The sequence below is a fragment of the Pseudorasbora parva genome, chromosome 2, assembly GCF_024679245.1.
Source record: "Pseudorasbora parva isolate DD20220531a chromosome 2, ASM2467924v1, whole genome shotgun sequence".
In the NCBI taxonomy this organism is placed as follows: domain Eukaryota; kingdom Metazoa; phylum Chordata; class Actinopteri; order Cypriniformes; family Gobionidae; genus Pseudorasbora; species Pseudorasbora parva.
The window spans coordinates 18,250,763-18,265,538 of record NC_090173.1 but is presented as its reverse complement, the minus strand read 5'-3'; the positions used below and the strand labels follow the sequence as shown (position 1 = coordinate 18,265,538).

Sequence of the window (14,776 nt, the reverse complement as noted above, 5' to 3'; positions counted from 1 at the left end):
AACAGATGATGTACTTTTAAAGTTTCTTTGTAATACCCATTATTCTCGCTGTTCATTGCCATTACATTCTCATTTCTGAAAATATAATAATTTTAGATCATTTAACTTAATTTGTCAAGACAACAATATCAAAATGGGTGGGGGAGCTAATATTCTTATTTCTTTCTTTAGATTTATATGGCTATAGCTATAGGATATATGGCTCAAGCATGCTCAACTAATTTCAAGAAATGTAAACTTTTCAAAAACGTTTTTTAAAAAGTAATTAAGCGCACAGCATTGTGAAATACATGAAAGCTCTTCCCTAAATCTTACCAGGGGCATGGTCAGCCTTTAAACACATAAACACGCATATGCTTAGTGCAGGTCCCTAAAGAAAGCCTTTCCAGGAGAGACTGTCACTCAGTCAGAGAGCAACTGGCATTCTGCAAACCAGCTCCAGTTGCACCCTGCAGCTATATTTCTCTCTAAAATGCACTGTGTCAGGGTTACCAGTGGTTACCAGTGACACACAAAGAAAATCAGCCATCCAAAGAGCTTTCACCACCTCGGACGAACCAAACGTTGAGCAAACATTTTAATATAAAGTAAAAGACTAAAAATCCCAGTGATGGGACATAAAAAAAAGGACTTCCTGCTCTGCTGCACCTTACAACCTGGAAATGAGTAGCAGCTGACTCTCATTTGAAGAGAGCTGGTGCTGATATGTTGAATGCAAAAAAGAGGACACTCACTGTCAGCAATGCTCGAATATTGGAAGAAAAATATAAATATTGAATTGGAGATGAGGTCTTATGTGAATGTGTCTCTGAAGGGAAGTGACAAAGTTTTGATGCCATTTTCTTTTACCTCTGCTTTGTGTACAGTATGTTTAAAAAAATGTTTCCATTAGCGCCATCAACTGGCAGAGTCGGTTTGCATTTTCATTCAGTCTGTCTGTCTGTTTAGTGCAGGTGTTTTATGTAGCTAAAGTTTGATCATTCTGTTTTTACTTTAAAACCATGCATGCGTCTTAGCATCTTTCTTTAGATCGTGATTAAATGAGTGGTTGCCTCTAATTTTAAATTGCTAAATATACTTCATTGTTTGTAATGGAGAAACCAGAAATGGCCATGAATGGAAAATGATCAGTGCATCAGTAATTCAGAAAGGAACACTAGAAGAAGTCTTGATGCACACTTGAGAATATACGCATGTATGTCCCCAAACATTTTGTGTCAAACAAATTGATCAAAATTGACTTTATTTTAGAAAAGGTTTCTATTACAAATGAATGCTGTTGTTTTGAACTTTCTGTTCATCAAGGAAGCCTGAAAAAATATTACCTAAAATGTAAATTCCACAAAAATATGGAGCAGCACAACAGTTATTATTAATAACAATCAGAAATGTGTCTTAAACATCAAACCAGCATATAAAATGATTTCTGAATGATCATGTGACACTGAAGACTGGAGAAATTATGCTTTGAAGAGACCACTTAATATTTTTCTCAATTACTTAATGTTAAGTGGTCTCTTAATTGTTCTAGAGCTGTATATTCAAATAACAGAATTCTTTCAGAAACAACAACAAAAAATCCCACTGATCCCAAACCTATGAGCAACAGTCGATGTGAAATCGTAAACATAATACAACCAAAAAGCCTTTTAAAACGAACACAGTTGTCACATGACTGTGTAAAGTTTAAAGATATAATCATATTTAATTAATTATTATAGAATATCCAATTATCTTGAAAATGCTATATTTGCCAATCTGATAAAATGATTTAATAATGAGATGTGGTTAATCAGGCTTTTTTGTCACATGTCCATCTAGTTAAGCTCACTGATGATCACTCTTGTGATCTTGTTGCATACTGCACGTTTTGTCAAACATAGCAGGTCACACATCCAGAAAGCCGCACATACTGTAAACATACTGCAGTACACGCTGAAAAATAATACAAATAGTATGCTATTCTCAACTCAACCATTGACGACCTCAACCAAACCTCTCAGTATGAATGTCAACACGCCATACAAACTGGTCTAGGGTGGGAAACAAGGCCAGAGCAGTGCAATGAAATGCCCAGGCTTCTCCATTATTCTTCTTAGATGAGAAGTCGTAGGACCATACAACCAAATTGGTCTATGTCTCAGCCTCTTGGTTCGTGTGAAGCTACGCTCTTGACTCGGGAATGAACGGCTTGGGTCGAAACCCGAGCCGTAACACCAGCTAAGGAAACGGCTCAGACTGCATTACGCAACAGCGGGCCGCAGTGAGCTCATGCTCTCACCGGAGACGGCCGACATGGCTCGAAGCCATCCACCTGCTCAGGCCCAGAGGATCCCAGACCACAGGCATTGTTCCTAACAACTGGTCAGGTGTGAAGGATGTTCTTAACCACTACCGCTGTGGGAATAACAGCTAACTAATTACAGAGCCCAGCGCAGCAGAAACCGAAAGGAGAATAGTGTCTCTTTCCCAGATGATGTGTATTTGCACAAACACCAAGCAGTGAACTGGCATAAAGTGTTTTTATAACTTTTTCAGTTAGGAAATTGACAAGACTCCATCTGTGTGTGCATAAAAGCAATGGCAGGGAACTCAGATGATGACATCCGTTGTTTTTTTACTTTGCACAGCGTGTCTTTATTGCAGCATTAGTAATAGCAAGTGATATGTAACTACAAATAAACACATCTTGAAAATAAGAATATTGCTTTCAAAAAAGTTGAGGCAAGCCTCAATTTATTTGCATTTATTTAATTAGTTGTATTCATTAATCAATCAATCAACTTTATATAGCGCTTTTACAATGACGATTGCTTCAAAGCAGCTTCACAGTGTTAAACAGGACAATTTATTACATACGTATATAAAAATATGTATCTTATATATATGTTCATATGTAGTGTGATTAATACATCACTTTAATAATCATATTCTAGCTCATAGTATCTTTTGCAGCATGGTGATAAAATGCACCAACGCAGCAAGATGTGAGAGTGACAGTGTCAGTAAAAGAACCCTGTTGCTTTATTGGGATATGAGGGAATCGGAGAGCTACCTACTGCATGCAGTTATGCGGCTCATATCCTTCTCAGGCACAAGCAGCGCACCCGAAATAGAACAAGAAAAACAGAAAATAAATCAAAGGGCAAGAAACAGCCCACTGACAGACACTGGCTGTGTAGCTTATGACAGATGCAGGCCTAATTAAAGTGCTGGGAACAAATGAAGTAGTGAGGTATGCCGGAGTGTCTGTGCCTTCATCAGACTTGTCCGAAATGAATCCGAGATGCCGTATGTGGCTGTGAAACAAGATTCCACACCGGCCAATTCAGCTGCTTACAAGAGCGCAAGACAAGATGATCTGGAGCGCTAGACAGATGCTAAATAACTAATAAAAGAGATGCTTTCAGGTATCGAATACATAAATGACCTCAATAAGAGATGAATAATGAGTATCAAACACAAATAAACGCATAAAAAAGATTCACTGATGCCATAACAAAGCACTACACTGTGCTCCATCTCATGCTAAAGGACTAGCACCTGCTCATCTGCTGTCATTGGCAGTCTGACGACACTGAAGGAACAGTCAGAATAGACAACATACTTTTGCTGGCACACTTTAAAAAGAGTGCATTTTGGCTTTAACTTTTCAAATTTACCTCTGCACTCACTCACAAAACCTATGTCAAAGCGACTGGTTTCACATAAATTATGGAAAATCTACAACAGAACAACAGAGCAACAGTGCAAAAAGAAAAGAATAAAGGTGTTGTAATGGCCCAATCCCAATTTAAATGATAACTATAGGTAGTTCTACAAGATATTAAATCATAGGGTGTACTTAGTTTTATTTACTCTTGGCTTCTACATTTTGCTTAACTTTGTTAAATAAATAATGACAGTCCACTATGTCATGTGAGGTGTGCATCCCACCAATCTCCATCAACTGCAAGATGCTATCCTAGCAATATGTATTTATATATATATATATATATATATATAGAGAGAGAGAGAGAGAGAGAGAGAGAGAGAGAGAGAGAGAGAGAGAGAGAGAGAGAGAGAGCGCAAGAGAGCAAGAGAGCTTCTGCATTTTGCTTAATTTTTGTTAAATAAATAATGAAAGTCTACTATGTCATTCGAGATACCATACTAATACTGTGTTTGACCCCTTTCTCCTTCAGAACTGCCTTAATTCTGCGTGGCATTGATTCAACAAGGTGCTGAAAGCGTTCTTTAGAAATGTTGGCCCATATTGATATGATTGCATCTTGCAGTTGATGGAGATTTGTGGGATGCACATCCAGAGCACGAAGCTCCCGTTCCACCACATCCCAAAGATGAGCTTTGTGACATGGTGCATTATCCTGTTGGAAGTAGCCATCAGAGGATGGTACATGGTGGTCATAAAGGAGAGGACATGGTCAGAAACAATGCTCAGGAAGGCCGTGGCATTTAAACTAAGCCCAATTGGCACTAAGGGGCCTAAAGTGTGCCAAGCAAACATCCCCCACACCATCACACCACCACCAGCAGCCTGCACAGTGGTAACAAGGCATGATGGATCCATGTTCTCGTTCTGTTTACGCTAAATTCTGACTCCACCATCTGAATGTCTCAACAGAAATCGAGATTCATCAGACCAGGCAGCATTTTCACCCACAGGACCGCCGCATACTGGATGTTTTTCTCTTTTCACACCATTCTTTGTAAACCCTAGAAATGGTTGTGTGTGAAAATCCCAGTAACTGAGCAGACTGAGAAATACTCAGACTGGCCCGTCTGGCACCAACAACCATGCCACGCTCAAAATTGCTTAAATCACCTTTCTTTCCCATTCTAACATTCAGTTTGGAGTTCAGGAGATTGTCTTGACCAGGACCACAGCCCTAAATGCAGTGAAACAACTGCCATGTGATTGGTTGGTAAGATAATTGAATTAATGAGAAATTAAACAGGTGTTCCTAATAATCCTTTAAGTGAGTATATATATATATATATATAAAAATTAAAACGACGGTGTTGTTGTGGGCAAGTGATGTAACCGGTGTTTCGCCTGAACACCAGCAACACCGACTATCACAGCAAGCCTATTGTCTAGCCATTACCATTCGGTCCTTGTCAAACTCGCTCAAATCCTTACACTTGTCTATTTTTCCTGCTTCTAACAAATCAACTTTGAGGACAAAATGTTCACTTGCTGTCTAATATTATCCCCATCCACTAACAGGTGCAGTGATGAAGGGATAATCAGTGTTATAAACTTTACCTGTCATGATACACACACATACACACATACTTGCATATTATATACATATACACTTACCAGTTCACAGTACTCAAAGATGAGCAGGAAAGGAATTGCCTCGACACACTGACCAAGACAATGCAGTATATTGGGATGCTGAAGAACCCTGTTAAGACATTAAACCAGCCATATAACACATTCTGCTTACCACAATATTACAATATCTATATTATCTAATCTTTAGATAGATTCATCTTAATATTATTACAATCTCTATGATATTCTGAGTCTAAATTTGACCTAAGTCAAAAACTCCCTTATAATGTAGTACCACACGTATTATTTGAGGCACTGCTCATGTCTGTAATGAAAACTGTGCAGAACAAGTTACAAGCTGAAATGTAATAATAACAGTAAAAGTATAAGCAATAATAATAGCGATAATTGGCTTTGTAAAGACCACTAATACAAGCACAGCCTAACAAGATAAACTCCCACACTATGTATGACACTTAAGCTTAAAGTTGATGTGGTTACAGTAAAAAAATTATCAAAGCTACTCAAACTATTAAAAATAGTGCTAAAATAACACAGAACAAAGTAGTGTTGTCACGATACTGTAATTTCTAACTTCAATATGATATTTATTTGTTTGACAATTTGGGTCATTTTGTTGTAATAGCTTACAAACAGCATAACGAGGCTTTATTTAAATAGCTGAACTTAAGACAAGTAACCAGTCAGTAATAAAATAAGTACAAATAAACAATTGAAATTACAAACTACAGCAATGAGCACGACTGTGTTTATAAGAAGGGTCTAATAATGGTTGAATACTCTGCAAAGAGGGATTTTGACATCAGTTTGTATGCATTTGACCATTTAAACCCAATAAGCCGCGGAAACGAAGCCAATTTGGTACACACAAGCTGATTTGAGGGGGTGCATATTTGTGTGCGCGGTGCACTTATATAGATCAGTGGTGCAAGCTTTTTCCGTGAAACCTGTGGGAGTGTGTAAAATTATGTGCAATACAAGCACTATTTAATCAGAGCGCATGAGACGAGTGAGTGAGAGGAGAGGTGTGTGTGTGTGTGTGTGTGTGTGTGTGTGTGTGTGTGTGTGTGTGTGTGTGTGTGTCAAACTGTCAATTCACTGTCGAAGAAGAGAGTGAGAAAGCACAGTTGGTAATGGTGTTTTGATACTGCAGAAAAGCAGTATTGGAACTGTTTCAGATATTTCAGTATCGATTAGGGGTGTAACAATACACTCATGTCACAATAAGATATGTATCCTGATATTTTAAGCCAAAATAAAGATTTTTTTTTTTACTTTTTGTAGTTTTTTATTATCATTATTTGTGTTTTACTAATGAGGACCCACAAATATTCCCCCATTGCATTATTATACATATTCAACATTATGTATAGTTGTAATATAGATATGTAAATAAGATTATTAATGTAATAGTCACAAACTCTAAACTTTAATTTTTTTCCCCTCACACATTATTCACGCTTTCAATGCAGACAGCATCTCTCCCCATGCCTGGTGTGCCCTGCCTCTCCTGCTATTAATGCAGTATGTAAAAATTAACCGTCTGAGATTCTTTGAATAATCATACTATTAAAACTTAATGTGATCCGCTTTCACTAACGAGGGTTGCTTTAAATGGCGTTTGCGCTTTGGTTACGAGGAGAGTCGCTTTAAATAATGTTTGCGCTTTCACTGAGGAGTGCTGTTCCAGCAGCGCGCGCACTTCAGATGATTAATGCAATCCGTCACAGCTCTCATCGCTCGAAAGCTCGTCAGAATGTCCGCTCTCAAACTGTAAACGTTTAAAGGGGGGGTGAAATGCTGTTTCATGCATACTGAGCTTTTTACACCTTTAAAGACTTGGATTCCCATCCTAAACATAGACAAAGTTTCAAAAACTAATGTTGGACGTTTGATGGAGTATTTCTGTGTTAAAAATACTCCTTCCGGTTTCTCACAAGTTTCGGCGAGTTTTTTTCGAGTATGGGTCTACTTGACGTTAAATAGATCGGAAGGTCCTTGTATGGGCTGTACGGGCTCTTCTCCCGGTAGGGTGTGCGCGCGCGTGACTAGAGGGAGAGAGAGGAAATGCACGCCGTAAACAGTCTCTCAGGTGCAGATCCAGTCGTCCGTGAACACTTATGTCGCGCCGCGCTCCACTTTATTCCTATGGGTGATGTCGAGCGACTTCAACGCTTCAGCACAGCATTCCGGGAAGGCAGCGCTGCATTTGAACCGATTTGAACGCAGAAATGACGGGAAGCTTCAAGGCATCGCTTCAGTCGCGTCGCAAAGTGGATTTCCACACCACTGCTGTCACAGGACTTCACCAAATCATACCAAAGAAGTGTGTTTTTGACAGAGCGGTCCCAGCGGTAAAGGTTTCTTGCTTTGGAAGCAGCCGGTGAGTAAATCAACTTCAAATGTCTCTGCTATTGGCTACCGTCGCATGAGTAAACATCAGTAAACGATACGATCACGTGCTTTGTCATTCAAATGCGCTAACGGTTACTCCATTATTGTTCTGTAGAACGTTACACTATTCTGACTCTGACGTGCAAAACCGTTTTGCTTGCTACCTCTAAGGTCTAGTCACATACAATAGTCCATAAACCGAATCATGTCCTCATAAACTGCGCGTAAAGACACACAAAGGCCCCTAAATACAGTACATACCACAGAGACAGAGACGGACGTCCTGATGTTGCCGTTTCTCCTGTTCAATTTATTTCAGCCTCAGATTTGATTGTGGATCATTATCTGTATTAGCTGAGATAGCGATGGGTTTCTCCACGCTTGAGGACGTCACCGCTTTGTGCACATTCGTCATTCTTTAGCTCCGCCCACACGATACGCCTCCAGGCGCTCGTTTTTTTCCGGAAAGACTCGGTACAGCCTATATTTCTTTTATAAATATGATAAAACTAAAGACTTTTCGGAGATATGAAGGATGCAATACTACTCTATAGGTACTCAAGATTGACATGAGATTGACTGAAACTGAGTGTTTCACCCCCCCCTTTAACTCATGCAAGAATTTTAATTCTGCATTTACTCACTCTAATGTTGTTTTCGCGCGTCACGCAATCACCCGTGTTTCCTACAGTATGTGCGTCGTGTTAAATATATTCATCACAAAGCCATTCTGTCTCTTCAGAAGACTTAAAGACTAAATAACATTCGGGTTAGACACTCGATTAGTTATTTTTACATGCCTTTATGACAGTCTTTGCATCTTTTAAGTTTGAGAGGAATGGACTTGGGTCAATGGAGGGACATAAATCCCTCTGGTTTCATAAAGAATATCTTAATTTGTGTTTGGAAGTTTAATAAAAAAAACAATATGATGGTGAGTACATCATGACAGAGTTTACATTTGAGGTAGCCTACATTTGTTAATTTGTGTTTGGGTGAATTATACCTTATGAATAGGCCTACTACAACAAGTTGAGTCTTGGATAAAACAACTCTAAATCGCGAATCATATCGTTTAACAATATATCATTACACCCCTAGTATCGATACATATCGAAATATCAATATTTTTGCAACTCTACTACAAAGCTTATCAAACATTATACAGAAGAACCGCTAATGTCCCTCTCACCTGTACGGGTCACCCTGCTGCAGGAACTCATTCTGCTCTTTGGAGCTGGCGTTGGCCTTCAGCTCTTTGACAACGGCTCGTGCGACTGCAGGGTCCACGTAGATCTCACTGAGCAGAACCTGACGGAAGACGACAAACAGAGAAATTTGCCTGATAAAGAACCAAAAGACTGGCAATTGATTCAGACAGGAGATGAGTTTTCCTGAAAACAAGGCCTGTTAGGTGGACCACAGCGGAGCAGGTGGCTCAGATGAGGATGTTCCCCTGGCTTAACTAGGCAGGAAAAAGCATCAGGAAACAAGGTTTTCCCTCAAGTCTTAATCTCGGTAAACACATCCACACACAGGCTGCAGGAGGACAGCTTTAGTGCCGTATAATGCTCCCTCGTACACGTCAAACTATGGCCCCTGAGGGCACCCAGCATAGAGATGAGAGCAAGCACCAACAAGATTACGAGGTGCGATTATTTTGGAGTAATCCTCAAGAGAAATTATACATTTTTCCTTGACAAATATTCAGTGCATTGCTTTCACACAATGTGTGTTGCAAGACAAAAGTCTATCAATACACCTTCACAGTTTCAGTGTACAATGTAAATACAGAAAGACATGCTCACCTTTCCAAACCAGCCATTCCCGATCTCCTGAATGTAACTGAGGGAGTGTCGTGCCACGTGAGGGCCTGATGAGACGTCTAAAAGACCAAATATAAGAGATGGTTCAATATGACCGAATAATCAGCAAATGCAAGGAATGAGAAAAATTCGGCTAGTTGAAATTTAACACTATAAATCCTTAACTGGTTATGTAAGGCTGACCCTTCATTCGTCATAAGTTTTTATTCTGAAGCCTGTTTGGATTTTAAAAGAGCGGTTAATCTATACTAAGACATAAGCACAGTTTTTTCTTTTTCTTTGTTTTACTTAAAAAAGTTTTTTTTACTTAAACGTTAATTTTGTTACCCTATTTAAAGTTTGGCCCTCTAGTAGTTAAAAAAAAGTGAATGCTTTAGCTTAAGTGATATGCAAGTGAGATTTTATGCTGAATGATGCAACAAAAGTTATGACGATTGCCAGTCTAACATGGTCAAACGTTGATGTTCTTTTACAACTGATATTCTGGTAAAAGAGAAAGATTATCATACTGCTCATAAAACATTAACTTCATAGAACCAGTTTAGACGGAAAGGATCTCAAGCTGACTATCTATTACTTTAGCTTTTCCCATTAACAGACACAGTACTTCCTTGAAAATAAAATATTTATTTTTTATTTTTGATCAAATAAATGCACCCTTGGTGAGCATAAAAGACTAGTTTATCTTTTTACTCAATGCACTTGGGGTGTATTTGCAGATGTGCTGTGTGGGTGCATGCTTCTGACCTGTCATGCGGGGCAGTTGGAGGTGAGGGGGTCCAGGGAGGGGCACAGGTGGAACAGCGAGTGTGTAAACCTCCGCGGGCGACTGCATAGAGGGCGTGTCCTCTGCTGGGGGCGTGAAATCAACCTCATCCTCAAAGTGGTCTTCAAACTCCTGACAGATCACAAAATCACATTCGAATTGAAAATGTGACAATCAAGAAATTACAATCTTTAACTGTTAAACAGAAATTGCTACAAAACCGTATACAGAGACCATTTCACTCACCTTAAAGTTGATCTCTTGCTCTTTGCAGCAGGAAGCACAGTTGAGCAGCAAAACCACAAGGGCCACCAACACAGCCAAAGACAGCAGAAGTGGGATGGCCAGAGAGAAATCCACATATCCAGCAGCCTCTGCTGAACACACAAACACCTGATTACAGCTCACTGCGTTATACAGCGGATCGTTGTAAAGGAACAATCATCTCTTAGAGGGAATCCCTTATGTAGTATACAGTATTTTTTTTTTTAACAGAAGCTGTTGGCAGCGCTGTCATTTTGTTTTTAAGACCACAAAATCAACGCCACTAAAGAAGTGTGTTTCTGGTTGTGAGGGAAAGATAACCTTGTTCATCTTCCCAAATAACCCAACATTAAGGAAACAGTGGATGCAGTTTGTTTTTCCAAGACACAACAAAATTCTGCAAGTGTGTGTGTGTGTTTGTTTGTTTCCGGTCATGAGTTTAGCCCGCAGGCGGTGTGCGAAACTGCATCAAATGTCAACAACATGAATGTATTGTGAATCTAAAGTTATCCAAGTATAATGGCATGATGTATTGTGTGTGTGTATGTGGTTCTCCGCCCGCTGCATGCTTCTTGTTTTCAGAAAGAATCTGTATAACGTATCTGTCTCTTATAAATATGATAAAACAAAAGACTCTTCAGAGATATGAAGGGTGCAATACTACTGTACTCTATAGGTACTCAAGATTAACATGAGACTGGCAGAAACTATGCGTGTTATGTACCATTTAAATTAAATTAAATATATTGCAATGCTATTACACTAGTTTAAAATAAAAATAAAAAAGTCATTTATGAAAATAATAAAGCATTAAGTCATATCACAAGCCCTAGTAGCAATGTCGTAATGTGCCCCATTAATGCAGAATTTAAATGAAGTGTGGTCATACATTTCGCAGTGGCTTCAAATAAAGGCTCATCCAGTCAATAATGCATTTTCCATATTTCCTATGTACTTACTTAAAGGAGACCGATTATATGAACAGTTCAGAAGACCTACAATCCCCAAAAACATGCTACATAAATAAAATTATAAAAAAAGGTGCCAGGTGAATTTTTGCACTAGATGTGAAGTGGTTTGTAGAAATGCATTTTCTCCATTATGGGACAAGTCCAATCTCTCAGCAGCATACACGTAAACCATTTGTAGGACATTGTGCTCCAACAGCAGTTCAGATATCAACTGATGAAAGGCTGGATGTGCTTCAGCACCTGTTCTGTCACTACAACACTATTAACACTGCTTTCCATTCCTCTCATCAAAACAAAACCACCCTCTGGGGTTTTAGAACAGCAGGCGGTATAATTGGTGGCAGGAGAGGTCAGCAACAACAGATCTGAAATCAGATGAGATGGGCCACCAGTGTCACGTGTCTTTGCATGTTTGGCGTGTTGCTAACCCAGTAGTTTGTCTTGCGCAATTAGATGACAAGGATGTGCATGTATGGATAATATGGCTAAGACGAATCTTTCATCAGTGGCTGGCATGATCTCCCATAATAGTAATAAATGTGGCTTCAGTAATCCTACAGGCCACACACAGAGCCGCATGAAACACGAGTAGCAAAGACAGAGCTATTTTGAACACCTACTCATAAAAGGTGGTTTGCTGTACACAGGTCATTCTGCCATAATCTCACATGTAAGATTCATTCTCATTGATACTCCCCTGACTTGTGAGTACGAGAGCCACACTTTTCCCATTTAAAATTCAGTAACGACATAAGAATTGGGAAATGATGGTTCTGTACGTCACAAATCGATATGTTTTCTATACAGTTTGGTATATTTAAGGCCCTGTTTACACCAGGTATGAAGATACGTCCACTTTCAACCACTTCCACAGGTAGTTGTATAGATATTTGCGGTGTAAACGTTCATGTTGTCAAATGCATTCGAACAGCCTACTCTCCGCCTACCGACCTGATGCGTAAAACATTATGAGGAGGAGCACACTAGCCAGACAGGAATTAAGCTTTGAAGACTCAAGTTTGGTTTGATGATGAAAAACAAACCAAGCACAGTTCTCTCACCATTCCTGATTTCTAACACACACACATACTCACAGCATTCGGCTGGTCTTGCGGCTTTCAGAACAGAAACTAAAGCTGCAGCTCTCTGTGGGTTTTTCCGTCATCACCGGGCACGTTTATGTGTAAATGTTCTCATACCCTCCCCTTGAAGAAATCAGGGCAGAAGTGGTTGAAAGTGGACAAGAGACAGATCAAAACAGGTGTAAACAGGAATGCAGCTCCCTCGTCTACTGATCCGATCGACAAAAACGCATCTTAACAGCTGTAAACAGGGCCTGTAACGTGTTAAAAAAGTAGTATGATTAACATTAAGCATACAGACGGAAGCAGGTTTATTAGGCTGGTTTAACTTTCAGAGTTTTCATTCTCAACCATTTAGTGAACATAAAAGCCTGTTCACACCGGGACGAAAGTTTTTTGAAACGTTTTTCGGCATGTCTTGAGTGTTCACACCCAAGTGATTTTCACTGGCAATGTGCCAAGTGAACATGAAAATTCAGTAGATGGCGCTACTGAAGAAAAATTGAAGTGCTAACAAACACGTAACAACATTTTTTAAATGACGCTTTTAAGCCGGCCGTTTTTCGCGTCTGTGAGCACACTCACATTGGAGTCCTTTGTTTAGTCAGGACAGGGGGCGTTTAACATTGGCAATAAACACGCATGACAATCTTCCCCGTGGGAACAGGCCTTAAGAAATAACTGACTGTGTTTATTTGAATAGCCTACTCACCAAGATGGGCTTTTTGACAATTTTGTGTATATTTGGCCATATAAGCTGCTCGCTGTCTGAGAGGTGGCTTTCTGTGCGCATGAGTACTTTGCTTATTGCATTTAATAACAATAAGCATGTCACTTGTATATAACTCATGTGTCCTGTCTACTCTTTGCTGTCTGCATTGGCCTTAAAACTTATACTTTTAAATATTACAATATTAATAGTTTACGAAGACTTATACGCGACTCCAGCTCCAGCAAAGACTTCAGATGACGCAGCGCAAAACATGCTATTTTTTTCTATATATCAATCAGGTTAACAACACGTACTCTTTACTTCAATGAGCTAATTGTTTCCGCCTTAAATTAACACATTGTTTATTAATGCACTGTAAGCTAACTGTGTGATTTATACATTTCTGAAATCCATAACTTGGACACAATCTGATCACTCTAAATTGTACTGTAGACCAGTGTTTCCCAACCTTTTTTCAGTCAGAGCACCCTTTGAAAATTTCCAAAATTTTGTGGCCCCCTCTCGCATACGTTACGCTTAGAGGTGTAACAGTACCGATTGCTCACAGTTCGGTTGGTATCGCGGTTTTAGGTTCACGCCACGGTTGCGGTATTTGCTACGTTCAGGGAAAAAAGGACTACTGTCAAATAAAAATAATGAAAATAAGAATAAATAACCTAAATACTAGCAGCAGCACAAATAAATACTATTGAGATACTAATAAAATAAACAACGTCTTTTCAGGTAGGTCTAACATTAGTTTTTAGGTAGAGAAATTGAATTAAGTAATTAAATGTAAAATAATTGCATATTTCAGTTTAAAATAAAGATTAATCCTTATAAACTTACACAAGCTATTCAAACAAGAGCAGTGAGTGATGTCCTTATCTTTTGTTTGACATTAAACAGAGTAAAGGTTACTGCCCCTTTAAGACCTAATGCAGGGCTATGCGTCATCTTTCTAGACTGTATAAAGTTCACTTAAGGAATATTCAGACTATGTCTGCTTGGAAGATGGAAATGTTGACATACTTTTTGTGTGAGTTTGTCTGTTCAAGCGCAAGATTTGAAAGAGAACTCAATATTTGCGCGCTGTGTGATGTGCGCGCTCTCGGATGAGTGCACAGAAATAAATCTTGTCACAGTGCGCACGAGTTCTCATTCGTGTCTTATGGCACTAAACCTGTGTGATGATGGAGAAAACGACTGGTCATTTTCAAACATACGGCAGCACTCGCATGCATTGAACAAAGTTTACAAAGAGAGACTGCTTTGCCCACGTTTTTCTATTATCGCTGTTGTAATGTATCACTGAGAAGCCAGCACGTGTATCCATCAACAGAAACATACATAAAGCATTATTTTTAAGTTACAACCCATATTAAAGATGCATCATCAGATCAATCAATCAATCAATCAACTTTATTTATATAGCGCTTTTACAATCATGATTGTG

General features: G+C 39.1%; 1 protein-coding gene across 3 annotated transcripts in view; it reads right to left on the bottom strand.

Moving 5' to 3' along the window:
• lmtk2 (lemur tyrosine kinase 2) overlaps positions 1 to 14,776 on the bottom strand; it is a 43,789-nt gene that overhangs the window by 13,625 nt on the left and 15,388 nt on the right. Inside the window, exons 2-6 of one of the 3 annotated variants that reach the window (XM_067458020.1) lie at positions 10,538 to 10,668; positions 10,273 to 10,423; positions 9,508 to 9,584; positions 8,892 to 9,010; positions 5,327 to 5,414 (exon numbers count right to left, since the gene is read on the bottom strand). In XM_067458020.1, coding sequence (XP_067314121.1) covers positions 5,327 to 5,414; positions 8,892 to 9,010; positions 9,508 to 9,584; positions 10,273 to 10,423; positions 10,538 to 10,668 — 566 coding nt within the window. Of the gene's footprint in view, positions 1 to 1,970; positions 2,146 to 5,326; positions 5,415 to 8,891; positions 9,011 to 9,507; positions 9,585 to 10,272; positions 10,424 to 10,537; positions 10,669 to 14,776 lie in introns of those variants that run through there. The other 2 variants (XM_067458029.1, XM_067458038.1) reach the window with 2 other exon arrangements.